Below are 13,663 nucleotides of genomic sequence, written 5' to 3'. Positions count from 1 at the left end.
TGAAACCGCTCAGTGCGTGTTCAGGTCGTCCCTGAGCAGTCACGTCACAGAGGAAACCGCTCAGTGCGTGTTCAGGTCGTCCCTGAGCAGTCACGTCACAGAGGAAACCGCTCAGTGCGTGTTCAGGTCGTCCCTGAGCAGTGACGTCACACAGAGGAAACTGCTCTGCCACCGTAAGCCAGGCCCTCTGCCCCCGAGAGAAGGGGAAGTGCCTCCTGGTGCCCCCTCCGGCACAGCACGCGAGTGAGCGTGAGCCTCTCTGGGATTAGGGCGTGCTGAGGTTCCGTAGCCTGCAGGTTGCTCCAAGAGCACTTCCCGCCTGGCAGAAGCAGCATGCTACCTTGTGCTGAAGACAGTCGCCAGTCTAAAAGCATTAACGACTGTCATTTCAAAGCCAGTGTTCTGTGTTATTGACGAGTTCTGCATCAGTAGATGTGAAACTAGGCACAGGCTGAGGGTTCCGATGCCCAAGTGCAGATTCAGTGTTTGCATGGGGGGTGCTCACCTAAGTCTGCCACAGTCAGAAAACTGAAATCTGAACGCTCGTGGCTCCAAGCCAGACACACCCCTCACCTTGTTGGCACAAAGTAGAATTACAGCTCATCGGACATCGGCTGTTTTGCAGAATTAAGTCAGTCTATTTGAAAACAATTATTATTTAGAAATTGGATATTTTTCTGTCGAAAGATTCAGGTGGAGGAGAGGGTAGAATGTGTCTTATTTTACATGGGGACAACATTTGGGGGCCTTCTAGATTGTTAAACTGGAGTGGGGTGCTGTGTCCAGCACCCACAGGAATTTCTCAGCCCAGGTGCCAGCAGTGCTGAGTGTGTGTGCAGAACTGAGCACCTCCAGTGCTTCCATGGTTTTTTTTTTTTTTTTTTTTTTTTTTGACAGGCAGAGTGGACAGTGAGAGAGAGAGACAGAAAGGTCTTCCTTTGCCGTTGGTTCACCCTCCAATGGCCGCCGTGGCCGGCGCGCTGCAGCCGGCGCACTGCGCTGATCCGATGGCAGGAGCCAGGTGCTTCTCCTGGTCTCCCATGGGGTGCAGGGCCCAAGCACTTGGGCCATCCTCCACTGCACTCCCTGGCCACAGCAGAGAGCTGGCCTGGAAGAGGGGCAACCGGGACAGAATCCAGCGCCCCGACCGGGACTAGAACCCGGTGTGCCGGCGCCGCTAGGCGGAGGATTAGCCTAGTGAGCCGCGGCGCCGGCTGCTTCTATGGTTTTGGAAGTCGCGGTCATTTCCTTCCACTGACTGGTGGCCAGGGGCTGGGCTGACACTGCTGTGAGTGACGTCACCTGCTGGATTGTGAGGTTGTCTCGCTCCCCAGTTCTGCCTTCCCTGGTTCTGTCTCGCTATATGCTGTGGCTGGTACAAAATGTATCCTAGGGCATTTTGCTTACTCTGTTATAACAAACATCACTTCTTTTATTAAAGAAAAACTGAGCAGTTTAAGTCCAGTTTTGGGGATGTTTGACTTGTTAGGGAAGCTGAAGTCCCTGTGGTGGTTAGGAGTCCAGTTTCCTTTGGCGTGGTGGGGTGGAGCCACTGCAGGCCTCGGTGTGATAGCCGAGCCGGCCTACCAGAGATCGATCCCTGCGATGTGAGCTTGGAGCTGGTCCCCTTGGACAGGTCGACAGCGTGGCCTGCAGTGGGCGGCAGGAGGTGATGCGCGTGCAGGCCTGGCCCACTTTGCCCACTGCCACGGCGCTGCACTTGTGGTGTTTGGTTGTTTTGTTTCCTTGTGTTTTCAATCATTTTTCCTCCTGCAGTGCCTTAGGTTAGCGTTTTTTAGCCTTCTCTAGGGGCCAAAGATAATGAAGCCCGCAAGGCTAGAGATGCGGCCCACAGCAACCCTCACTCACTTGGAACTGCTTCTCGGTGTCAGGACGTGTTCGGGCTCGGGTTCTTCATGTTAAAGTCAGGTAAATACTGACATTTGCTGTGGGTTTCGAATCGTGGAGTCAGGTTTGTTGGGAAACACCCCTGCTCTTCCCAGGAGCACAGGGTCTCCGGGGGCCTGGAGCATTGCAGCCTCTACCTGTGCTGACCCCGAGGGCTTGGGCCCTCACCCGACCCCCTCAGCCCTGCTCTGGGTCTCTTTCAGAAGAAGAGAATGTGACAGTCGCTAACAGTAGGACGAAGTGGCAGAAGAGACCGTTGCAAGTTAGAGCGACACAATAATGAGCCTTGTAGGCGATGTCCCGGCCGCGATCCGTGCTTGCTGGGACGGAGGCTGCAGCGCAGGGAAGCAGGCCGACCTCCGGGCGCTGTCGGCTGGGTGCAGGGGTTTTCACTTGAGCTTTCATGGCCACGAGAAACGGATTTAAGCAAAGGTTATCTTTTAAAAATCACCCGCCAAGTCTCGCTACTTTCCTCATTTTGGAATGTTATGGCTTTTAAAAGTCTTCGTAGTAAACACAGATGTAAACAGTGTACTGCTGTTACTGTATCAGTGTCATCTTTTCTCACTTCAGTGCCAAACCAAGTCTTTTTCTCCTACTTTCTATTCTTTTTTTTCTTTTTTCTTTCTTTTTTCTTTTTCTTTTTTTTTTTTTTTTTTTGACAGGCAAAGTTAGACAGTGAGAGAGAGACAGAGAGAAAGGTCTTCCTTCCGTTGGTTCACTCCCCAAATGATTGCTACAGTCAGTGCTGCACCGATCCAAAGCCAGGAGCCAGGTGCTTCTTCCTGGTCTCCCATGGGGTGCAGGGCCCAAGCACTTGGGCCATCCTCCACTGCCTTCCCGGGCCACAGCAGAGAGCTGGACTGGAAGAGGAGCAACTGGGACAGAATCCGGTGCCCCAAGTGGGACTAAAACTGAAGTACCGGAGCTGCAGGTGGAGGTTTTTTTTTTTTTTTTTTTTTTTAAAGATATATTTGTTCATCTGAAAGGCAAAGTTACAAACATAGAGACAGTAAGAGAAAGAGATCTTCCTTTGCTGGTTCATTCCCCAGATGGCCTCAACAGCCTGAGATGAGCCAGGCCAAAGCGTGGAACCAGGAGCTTCACTCAGGTCTCCCACGTGGGTGGCAGGGGCCCAGGCATTGGACCATCCTCTGCTTTTCCCAGGCCATTTACAGGAAACTGGATCAGAAGTGAAGCAGCCTAGAGACCCACAGGGGATGCCAGGGTCGCAGATGGCAGCTCTAAGAGCTACACCACAGTGTTGGCACCTCTTTCTCCTGCTTTTCCCAGATCTGGTATTGGGTTTTAGCTCCCTTTTGCCCTTTTTTTTTTTTTAAAGGTTTATTTATTTATTTGAAAGTCAGAGTCGCACAGAGGAGGAGAGGCAGAGAGAGAGAGAGAGGTCTTTCATCCGATGGTTCACTCCCCAGTTGGCCACAATGGCCGGAGCCACACTGATCCGAAGCCAGGAGCCAGGAGCTTCTTCCGGGTCTCCCACACGGGTGCAGGGTCCCAAGGACTTGGGCCATCTTCCACTGCTTTCCCAGGCCATAGCAGAGAGCTGGATCTGAAGTGGAGCAGCTAGGTCTTGAACTGGCACCCATATGTGATGCCAGCACCTCAGGCCAGGGCATTAACCTGTTGTGCCACAGCACCAGCCCCCCCCTCACCCTTTTGAGAAGGCTTCCTTTCCTTTCTAAGGCAGAGTGACAGAGAAAGGAGGAGAGAGAGTGACAGAGAAATCTTCCATCTGTTGGTTCACTCCCCAAATGTTGGCAAATGCTGGCACTGGACAAGGCTGAGCCAGGAACCAGGAACTCTGTCCGGGTCTCACGTGGATGGCAGGAACCTGAATACTTGGGCTCTCACCTGTTGCCTCCTGGGCACGTTAAACAAGCAGCTGGGTCAGAAATGGAAGAACCAGTACCTGATGAGGGCGTCAGATGCATGAGTGCAGCCTGCTGTGCCACATGCCCACGCTTCTCTTTTATTTTCGTGGGTCACCTCATCAGTGCCTTGTCACTCGGGGAGCGATGAGGACCGTGCCAGTGCAGAGGTGACACCTGCATGACAGCAGTCTCACTGTAGTTGGCTCCCTTGGCACTGTGGCCCTTCACCTCTGTAGTTGTGAGGACCCTCTGCACAGAGAGATGTAGGGGTCATGGGTCACAGTCACAGAGCACTTGGGAAGGAGGGTGCGTGTGTGTGTGTGTGTGTGTGTGTCCAGACTCCAGAGCTCTATCTGTGGTTTTTAGATACGGTTTTCCCCCAAAATCACATTCCTAGGGCATACACCAACCCATGACTTTCATATTTGTTATGAAAGGTTACAGAGAGGCAGAGGCAGAGAGATAGACAGAGACAGAGAGAAAGAGAGATAGAGAGAGGAGAGAGGTCTTCCATCCACTGCTGGTTCACTCCCCAGATGCCCACAATGGTTGGAGCTGCACCAATCTGAAGCCAGGAGCCAGGAGCTTCTGGGTCTCCCACGTGGGTGCAGGGTCCCAAGGACTTGGGCCATCTTCCACTGCTTTCCCAGACCACAGCAGAGAGCTGGATCAGAAGTGGAGCAGCTGGGTCTCACACGGGTGCCCGTATGGGATGCTGGCACTGCAGGTGGCGGCTTCACCCACTCACCACAGCACCTCTGATTTGTTTTCCTCACTTTCCCTATTATCGTGGTTGTTGCCTAAAAGCTAGAAAAGTCGTTGCCTGAGCTCTGCCTGTCCCACTGTGCCTTCTTGGGCAAAGCCTCTTAGCATGGGCACTTGTTAGTTAGTTCAGGTCAGCTGGTCTCTTCACTGCGCTCCACACAGTTTGCTTAAAGCCGCGTGCTCCTCTGTGTCGTGGGGCACTGGGCTCTGGATCCCTGCAGACTCCTCCAGGAGTTCACAGATGCTGGGGTGCGGCTGTCCTTGAGGGGCTCCGCAGCTGCACTGTGGAACAGGACACCGCCAGCACCAGGGATTTTTGAGAGCGCACAGCCCTGCTGGTGAAACTTTACACGGCGGCTTCAGGAGTGAGGAACGTCAGAGGCTAAGTTTAGAAGGGGCTGGGCTACATGCGGAAAGGGCTTGTACACCCCACGTCAGGCAGGATTTCTGTCAGTTTGTGAAATGGGGCCAAGGGAGAAGAGACCACTGGTGGCCCAGGGGAGCCCGGGCACTTCTCACTGCTGCAGGGCCTCAGGCCTGGAGAAATGCCACCAGTAGTGAAGACAAGTTCAGCTCCAGGCTGGGACTTGTGCAGGGGAAACAGACCAACAGTTTTGTGCTAGAAGTCAGTGGAGAAGCAGGATCTGACTTAAACCGCTTGGGAGGGTGTGGTTGTGTGAAGCAGATTCTGTGAGATTTTACTTGACCCGACTTAGCCAAATGGTAGTCGAGGTGTTTTTACCTGTGTCAGTGAAAAGGAAATCAGTAGACCCTGTGAATGAACTGTTCATTCACATCTCATGGGGCAGGTGCTGTTAACAGAGGAGCCAGCTCGTCCTAATATTAAGAATTATCATCGGGACGTACACATTTTTCTGTGTTGAGAGTAAATTGATGCTTTTCAAAGTAAATGCCACGTGTCCAGGGTTTGACAGAACAGAGTCACGTTTCCATCGATCTCACAGGGCAAGTGGTTTGTCGCACTTTGTGCTGATCAGACGGTGTGAGAGGCTCAGGGAAAGAGGGTAGATGGGCTAACTCCTCTGTGCACTGACTGCTGCGCATTTTATTTCAAGGCGAGAGTCTTGCCGTGAGCGCCCACTGCTCCTGCCTAAACCTTAGGACAGAGCCAGGCAGTGCCAAGTCGGCTCCCTTCCTCAGAAAGGCAGCGTCTCCTGCCATGGCTGTCTCCAGAAAGAGGGCGCGAGAGGCAGAGGCTGCGCCTTTGGTTCTGGGCGTTGCGTGGCTGTGTGGCTCAAGGCAGCAGCTGCTTCTCCCGTCTCCTGCACTGCCTGCCTCTGATGGAGCCACACAAGCACAGCACAGGGTGTGCATTTCCAGAGATGCATTCAGCCTGCGTTTTCATAAATCTCTCATCTGCAGCAGAAATCTGATCACACACGAGGCCTTCAGAAATGTGCACCAGGCAGAGTGGAAACCTCTGGGCCAGGGGTGCTGTGGCACAGTTGGGTAAGCTGCCGCTTGGGACTCCTACCCCATGTTGTGGTGCTGCTTTCAGTCCCAGCTCCTCTGCCTGCTGGTGGCTGAGAAGGCAGCAGATGATGGCCCAAGTTTGGGTCCTTGCCCCCGACACGGGGTCCAGATGGAGTCTCGGTTCCAGATTGGCCCAGTCTTGGCTCTTGCAGGCATTTGGAGCAGTGTGGAACAGCAGATGATGGGAAGTCCCTCTATTGCTCTGTCTTTCCCTCTGTCACTCTGCCTTTCCAATAAATTAGATATATATAAATATATGTAATGTAATGTGTGGCACTGTGACACTATGGCAGTGAATTGACAACCATGATGACTGCTAATGGGCAGGTAGCACAAACAGCATGGATACGCTGGGCAAAGAGACGATTCAGAAGGTTTCATTGCAGTGTTTAGGACAACACACAGTTTAAAACTTGTGAATTATTTATTTCTGGAATTTTCCTTATATGGTGTTGGATCACAGCTGACCAAGGGGAACTGAAACCGTGGACAGCAGCACCCTGGGCAAGGGGCATGGCTGTGCTTTCAAGTCCACGGAGCTGCACCGTCTGCAGCTGTGAGGTCGCTAAATTAGCTCAGCTGCCCTTCATTGAGTGTCTTGCTGGTGTGACCGTCACACCTGGGAACAGAATGTTTTCTTGTCAATTTGAAATTGTTTTTAAAGATTTATTTATTTTATTTGAAAGGCAGTTAGAGAGAGAGAGAGAGAGAGAGAGAGAATGAAGTCTTCCACGTGCTAGTTCACTCCCCAGATGGCTGCAATGGCCAGAGCTGAGCTGATCCACTGTTGCTGATGTTGGGTGAGTCGCTGGCCACCCTGCCCTGAGCCTGCAGAGCGGGTTGTGTTTGTGGCCTCTGTGACTCAGTGGTCAAGGCTGCAGCTGTCGTGGCCACTCTTTGTGTGCCCCATGTACTCCTGGGGAAAAGGCAGTGGTGAGAAAGGCGTGGAAAGAGGAGATGGCAGAGGAACCTGTGTCATGCCGATTGCTGTTTACATGTAATGTAAAATAGAGAGACAAAGAGAACTCTTCCGTATGCTGGCTCACTCCCCAAATGCCTGCAGCAGCCAAGGCTGGGTCAGACTAAAGCCAGGGTCCAGCGACCATGTACATGAGCCATCAACTGCTGCCTCCCAGGTGTGCGTTAGCAAGAAGCTGAATTGGAAGCAGAGAGAATTGACTTCTGGAAGAGGTCATTGTCATGGTGTCAGAATGGTTAGGAAATGCATTTGCATCCAGCTCCGTAGGCCAGCCTCAGAACAGCCCTGTAGAGTGGGTTTGTCTCTCATCCCGGCCAGGAGATAGGAGTGAGGCTCGTAGGGGCAGCCGTGGTCCCTGTTCTGGATCGGGATGTTTTCGTTGGTGGGTGTCCTTGGGGTTATCCCAGGGTCTTAGGAATGTGCCCTGGCTTGAATACCTCCCTAACATATTGCATATCCCAAAGCCTGCGTGAGGGCTTTGTTCCGTCGTCAGCTGGGCCCTCACACACTGGTGCTCAGTACCTATTTATGGAGTGAATAAAGCAGTCAGCAGGTGAGACAGCGAACACTGAACAAAGCGCTGGTCGGATGCCACATTGTTCCATTCTTCCCGCAGCCAGGGGAAGGTTTGATTCCTTGTACTTTGCTGGGGACTTTGACTTGTGAGGTCTTGCAGCCAGGAAGAGGCCGGCAGAGTCTCCGGTTCAGACAGTGCGTGCTGGTGCTCCCAGCCCGGGTGCCGTGCTCATCCTCGTCCATCCTCGTCCATCAGGAGCCCTGATGGTGATCTGAGCTGTGCTGTTCAGAGCCTGTGTGTAATCGCAGGGGTGGGGAACTGGTTTTCTGCCAGGGGCCATTGCATGTTTATAACATCATTAGCAGGCCAAGAAGAATTATCAACTTGAAAATTAGCCTGCTCTGGATTTATTGAATTTAGAATCCTGCCCACGGTTGCCTTGGCAGGACCTCACATGGCCCGGGGGCTGGGTGTTCCACAGCCCTGGGTCATTCCCGACAGAGACTGCAGCCCAGACCCTCTGTGCACCATGGCTCAGTTATTTTTTTCTTTTTTGGAGGAGATGTTTCCCTATTTCTTGTGATTTGTAAAAGATCACCGATGATTCCATGAGCACATGACACAGTCTTTTCAATATTCAAGGCAAGGATTTTGTCAGGAGAGATCAAACTGTTTAAAATGCCTGGTGGGCGGTCTGTCATTTCTGTCACTTTGGATTCATTTTCCTTCCAGCAGTGACCGTCACTCAGTCTCGTTCCCTCTGGTCCAGCTCTGCATACAGAGTTAAAGGGATCTTTCTGAATGTAAGTGATGAATCATGCCGTGCCGCTGGCTTCCCCTTACACCTAGATAAACTCAGAAACGGCCAAGGCTGCCCAGGTGGCCAGCACACCCTCCTCGGCCACTGATGCCCATTCCTCCTCCTGGGTCTCCGCAGGTGCTCCAGCTCCTGACCCCTCAGTCCCCTGGTGTTTCCTGACCTTGGAGGACATCCCTGTCCCCCCTGTGTTCGGGGATCATTTCTGCTGCAGCTGTGTCACCGTCTTTAACGGCTTTTGTCTTTTTTACCCATGTCCTCTTCTGGGTGGTCCTTTCCCCCTGGGCACCGTCGAGCCCCTCCTACCTGCCCCAGGCCGTGCGCCTGCAGAGCTGCAGCCTCACAGCTTTCCCCGGTTTGTACAGAGGTTCCTGTTGGATACTTTTATCCCTGTGGGGGGCTCGAGGAGTCAGCACCCGTGAGGACTGCTGTGAGCCTAAGAGAGCGTCCGTCCGCCGTGAGCGCCGGTGTTCCTGTCCTGCCTTTCTCGGCCTTCCAATGGGTGGGCTTCCCAGTGAGGGGAGAACTGGTCAGAGCCTCAGCTCTTGGCGGATTTCATCTGGCAGCTCCCCGATGGCCAGCTGTGTTCTCTGGGCTGCTGCGGTTTTCCCCTTCTACTTGTTTTGTTTTTTGTAAAGCACCTTTGTGTTTTCTAAGAGGTGCGGTGTTGTGAAATTTGTTTCCGCGTTGCCCACTTGTTGTCCTCTGTCTCCCTGGTGCTCCCTCCTGGCCTCTTCTCCTAGACTTGACTGGCTTTTCTGTGGGTGCGCGCTCGCCCTCTTCCCAGTGGTTCCCACACCTGTGCCGAGTTCACTGCCGAGTCCTCTCCAGCCAGGGCTCCGGGGTGGGGCTGTGCCATGCCTTGGTGCTCCCGTGTGTGTTGTGGAGTCTGGGTCTGAGGCCCTGTGTCGTCCCTGACTCTCTTCCCGCTCCCTGCTTCACTGTTTCCTCCTGGAAATGGCCAGGCATCTCCACCTGGCACGTGGCGGTGGCAAAATGCCTGGCAGTTACCTGCGGTGGGAGCCTGAGTTAGTTTTGGGAGGGCTGCCGCTTAGAGGCCACTGTGTTCTTCAGGCCTCGAGCTTGGCCACCTGTTGGGATTGCATCCTTTCATCAGTCAGCAGTATTCTGACTTAAAAGAGCGCATTCCAAAACTTAGAAAACTTAGTAATGGCATGGGTACTGTGTTCATTTTTATTTGCATTCAGTCTCACAGAAAAACAGAAATAGCACCCATTTATTTTTCTTTCAAAAAGCAGTCACATAACTATCTGAAGTATTTTCCGATAACGATGGAGTTGTACTGAACGCATCTCCAGTTCAGTGGTAAAGTCGCCAAGGAGATGGAGACCGAACCTGAGATCCCTGTGTCTAGACGTCTGTTACGGGGTGGGTGGGAGACCACGTGCAGGGAACGTGGACGGTGAAAACGGTAAATGGAGGCAGCGACCCTGCTGTTGAGCTCCATGAAGGCTGAGGCCAGGAGGCGACACCTGAGCAGCTTGACAGGGGAGACTGTCTCCCGGGTACTGCCGGCAGAGGTCTGGCGTCGGGGAGCAGCAGGACACGCACGGGGATGCACAGAAGAGCACTGGGGCCGGCCGTGGTACAGCCCTGCGCTGAGAGCAGCCCCGGGCACCTGCGCGCGCAGGAGCTGCCTCCCCAGGGCCTGGCCTGCAACTCCCCGGGGGGCCTGGAGCTCCCAAGGTGTGGGCCGGTTTGGGATGAGCGGCTGCTGCTTTAGCAAGTCACCCAGACCCCTGGAGCCTCAGTGTCCACCCTCACACCCTCAGACTTGGGAATGCAGCTGAGCTGTGGTGAGCGTGAGCGACCATCCTGGGGTGGAGCATCTCCCTTGATGTTGGAAAGGAACGTGCTGTATCAGATGTAACAGAGGGCGCTTGTTTCCGGGAGCCGGGATGGCCGTCACGGGAGGGAGGGAGCCAGGCCACGGGGAGCCCTTAGCAAGCCTTGGGACGCAGCAGGGCCCGGGTACCTCATGGCCGTGGTGTGAGGACAGCCTCACCAGCTGGCAGGGGACGCTTTAGAGGGAGGCGGCCAGCGAGCCTGGTGAACCTGAGAGGTACTCACTCACGCTCACAGGCGAAGCTCACAGAATCTGGTGGCAAACTGGATGTGAAGGTGGCGGGGCAGGCGAGGATGATCTTGATGTTTCTGGAATAAACTGGTTTTAGGTTTTATCTTCTTTCACGTAAAGTGACTTTACTAACCTTTCTGTATTTAAAATCTTTATGGTCCAGAAAAGAAATCTTTTTGAGACCAGATTCTGAGCTTACACTAACTTGTCTTCTGGTGAGACACACCACAAGTGATCCACAGGGCTTGGCCTCTGCGTTTCAGCTCAGACAGGTTTATTTTGTACTACAGAGTGTGTGTTTCCAGCCACGCCTTTTGTATTCAGAAGTGACTCTCAGAGCAGATTTTTATTTTAGATTATAAGCTGTGAAAGTGAAGGTTTTAATAGAAGTGCTCACCCGGCCTGGCCACCGTGACACGCGCAGCGGCCCGTCTGAGCAGAAGGCTCTCAGAGCCAGCAGGCTTCAGTTTCAGGGTAGCAGAGGTTTCTACGAGCAGCTCTGATAAGACTTAAGGTCTTTATCTCATGGGGCCGGCGCGATGGCTCCGCGGGTTAAAGCCGCAGCCTCAGTGCCAGCGTCCCGCATGGGCTCCGGTTTCAGTCCTGGCTCCACTTCCAATCAGGTTCCCTGCTAATACTCCTGGGAAGGTGGAGGGTAACCCAAGAGCTTGGGCCCCTGCACCCAAATGGGAGACCCGGAAGAAACTCCTGGCTTCGGCCTGGCCCAGTCCTAGCTATTGCGGCCTCTTGGGAAGTGAACCAGCAGAAGAAAGACCTACCTACCTCTCTCTCTCTCTCTCTCTAACTCTCTCTAACTCTGCCTCTCAAATAAATAAATAAGTCTTAAAAAAAAAAAGATCTTTTTCAGTCTCGTGTTCTTAAGTTCTGTGAAGTCATTTAAAATTGATGAGCCCATTTTTACTTGATAGCGTTGACACTAGAGCTGCCGCTCCCAGCGTTGAGAACCCTGCGCTCGCTGGCCTTTTCATTTTTGTGAATGTGGCTGTGGTTTCTGGAACCAGAGGGTGCTGCCTCCTGTTGGTGGGCAAGTGCGTTCAACTGAGAGACCCGACAGGCACGCTTGCTGGGGTCTGAATGTGGACGCTTGGTCAGCTGAATGTGGCCACACAGCGACAGAGGAAGTGTTGGCCAGGTTGCCTTGGGGACCTAACAGGGAAAGTCCATGTTCCAGAACTGAGAATCAGCCTTCCATCCCTCTTCCCCTTTCATTCACGCAGCCCCCACCACCACCACCACCACCACCCACCCCCAGTCGCACAGAAGTCTCACTGCGTCCGGTGCCTTCTCCCTCAGCAGGTGCTGCGTCCTGCAGAGAGGCATGGATATGGCTCCGGCCTGCAAGGAGCTTGCAGTCTAGTGGACAACCAGATCCAGCCCCGGATGTGCAGGAGTAGTAGGGAGCTCACCCAGAGGCAGAGGAAGCAACAGGAAAATAGGCAGTCAGGAAAGACTTCAGAGGCGGGGCTGATCGCCAACCCCTGAAGAGGGCCTAGTAGCTTGCCAGTTGGAGGGCAAAGGGTGCAGCGTGGCCACTGAGCACGGCTGGAGTGTGGCGGGCATGGGGAGTAGATGAAGTGAGGGTGCAGCACTGGACAGACCCAGAAGGAGGGAACAGAGCCAGGGCCAGGAGCGGCGCGGAGGGCGGTGCCCTTGAGTCCCTGCAGCAGTCCTGTGATGTGGTTACCGCTCTTCCCTTTGACAGATGAGGAAACAGAGGTGTATTTGCTGGCCCATTGCAGCACTGCAGTTCATACTGGTTAGTGATAGGCTAGGACTTATACACATACCTGACTCTGGGCTGTCATCTCTCTCCAGGCTGTTACCGTGGGAGTGGGTTATTCCTGCTGTGAGCATTTGCCGAGTGACTCCTGCTCGGCCAGTCGGGTTGTACTCCAGTACGGGTTGCTAAAGCATTTCAAGTAGTGCACGGAGGGCTGGGATCCTACAGAAATGGAAGTGCCACGAAGGCAGGGCTTTGCCTGTGTTGTTCAGGACCTGAACCCTCGCCGGTCGGCCGTGGTGAGAGCTCAGAGGACGCTGAGTGAGTAAGCGTGGCTGGTGACAGAGCTGTGGTGTCAGCACTTCTCAGTGCAGTGTGTGGGGAGGCACTTCCTCCCTGCAGAGACGGCTCAATTTAGACGCACCACAGGGACAGGTGTACGGCTTGAGTGGTAATGCTCGTGTGCGCACCACAGTGCCTGGACTTGGTTCCTGTCTCCCGCTTCCTGTGAACGTGGACCCTGGCAGGCAGCAGGAGTGGTTCAAGTAATTGGGTTCCTGCCACCCGTGTGGGAGACCCGGACTGAGCTCCTCACTCCTCACTCTGGCCCTGGGCCCAGCCCTCGCTGCTGTGGACATGAGCCTTGTCTGTCTTTGACTCTTGAATTAAAAAAAGAACAGCAGTAAAAGCACCGTTAAAAAGGGTCAAGACAAATTTGCCAGAAGAAAGAGTCATTCCAAGCTAACCTCATTTTTTTTTTGCTTTGGATTTAAGTTGGGGGAGAGGGAGACGGGGTGGAGCTTAATGCCTGCAAGACCCTCACCTGTGCTATCACAGAGGTGTCCCGCCAGCCCTGGCAACCCGAGGCCACCGTAGGGTTGGAGCTACAGGCCAGGCAGGTGGGTCAGTCACGTTTACTTCTGGATGATGAAGAGCTCGGAGGAGAGCGTCTGGTAGGCGCAGGCTGTCTTGGTTCCAGGAGCTCCTTGACTGCTGAAGGCCCAGCTTCAGTTTGGAAGGCAGAGGTGACTGGGTGGGTGGGTGACATGGAGCCTCTTTCTCTCTGAGCAGCTCGTCTTGGGACCGTGGACCAGTCACTCAGGCTCTCGGGCCTCAGCTTCCACAGTTACGACAAAAGGGGAGAGAAACCCACCCTTCAGCCTTGCAGGAGTGTGAGGCCAGGTGGCACTGGAGGGAAAGGTGTTTATTGATGGTGCTGACAGATGTGTGCTTCTGCTTCTGCAGCGGGGCTCCCATCCCTGCCCGACGAGGGTGCTGAAGTGCTGTGGCGAGGGCTGGGTGGTGGGTGGTGGCTCTGCCCCGGTCAGCGCGCTGTTGCAGAACTGTGTGTGCCAGTTATTCCTTTTTTTTTTTTGACAGGCAGAGTGGACAGTGAGAGAGAGAGACAGAGAGATAAAGGTCTTCCTTTGCCGTTGGTTCACCCTCCAATGG

The 13,663-nt window shown here is 53.9% G+C and overlaps 1 protein-coding gene across 4 annotated transcripts in view; it reads left to right on the top strand.

Annotated features, from left to right (window-relative positions):
- The window catches only part of SETD3 (SET domain containing 3, actin N3(tau)-histidine methyltransferase), a 74,795-nt gene that overhangs the window by 23,131 nt on the left and 38,001 nt on the right, over window positions 1-13,663 (top strand). Inside the window, exons 7-8 of one of the 4 annotated variants that reach the window (XM_089322040.1) lie at window positions 1,800-1,929; window positions 2,112-2,440. The exons of the other annotated variants lie outside the window; for them this stretch is intronic. Of the exons in view, the coding sequence (XP_089178166.1) occupies window positions 1,800-1,929; window positions 2,112-2,188 (207 nt within the window). The 3' untranslated portion in view covers window positions 2,189-2,440. Of the gene's footprint in view, window positions 1-1,799; window positions 1,930-2,111; window positions 2,441-13,663 lie in introns of those variants that run through there. 4 annotated transcript variants of the gene reach the window in all.

The sequence above is a fragment of the Oryctolagus cuniculus genome, chromosome 20, assembly GCF_051225735.1.
Source record: "Oryctolagus cuniculus isolate XC-2025 breed Fujian yellow rabbit chromosome 20, ASM5122573v1, whole genome shotgun sequence".
Taxonomy (NCBI): domain Eukaryota; kingdom Metazoa; phylum Chordata; class Mammalia; order Lagomorpha; family Leporidae; genus Oryctolagus; species Oryctolagus cuniculus.
The sequence above is the reverse complement of the archived record's forward strand: the minus strand, read 5'-3'. Positions and strand labels throughout refer to the sequence as shown.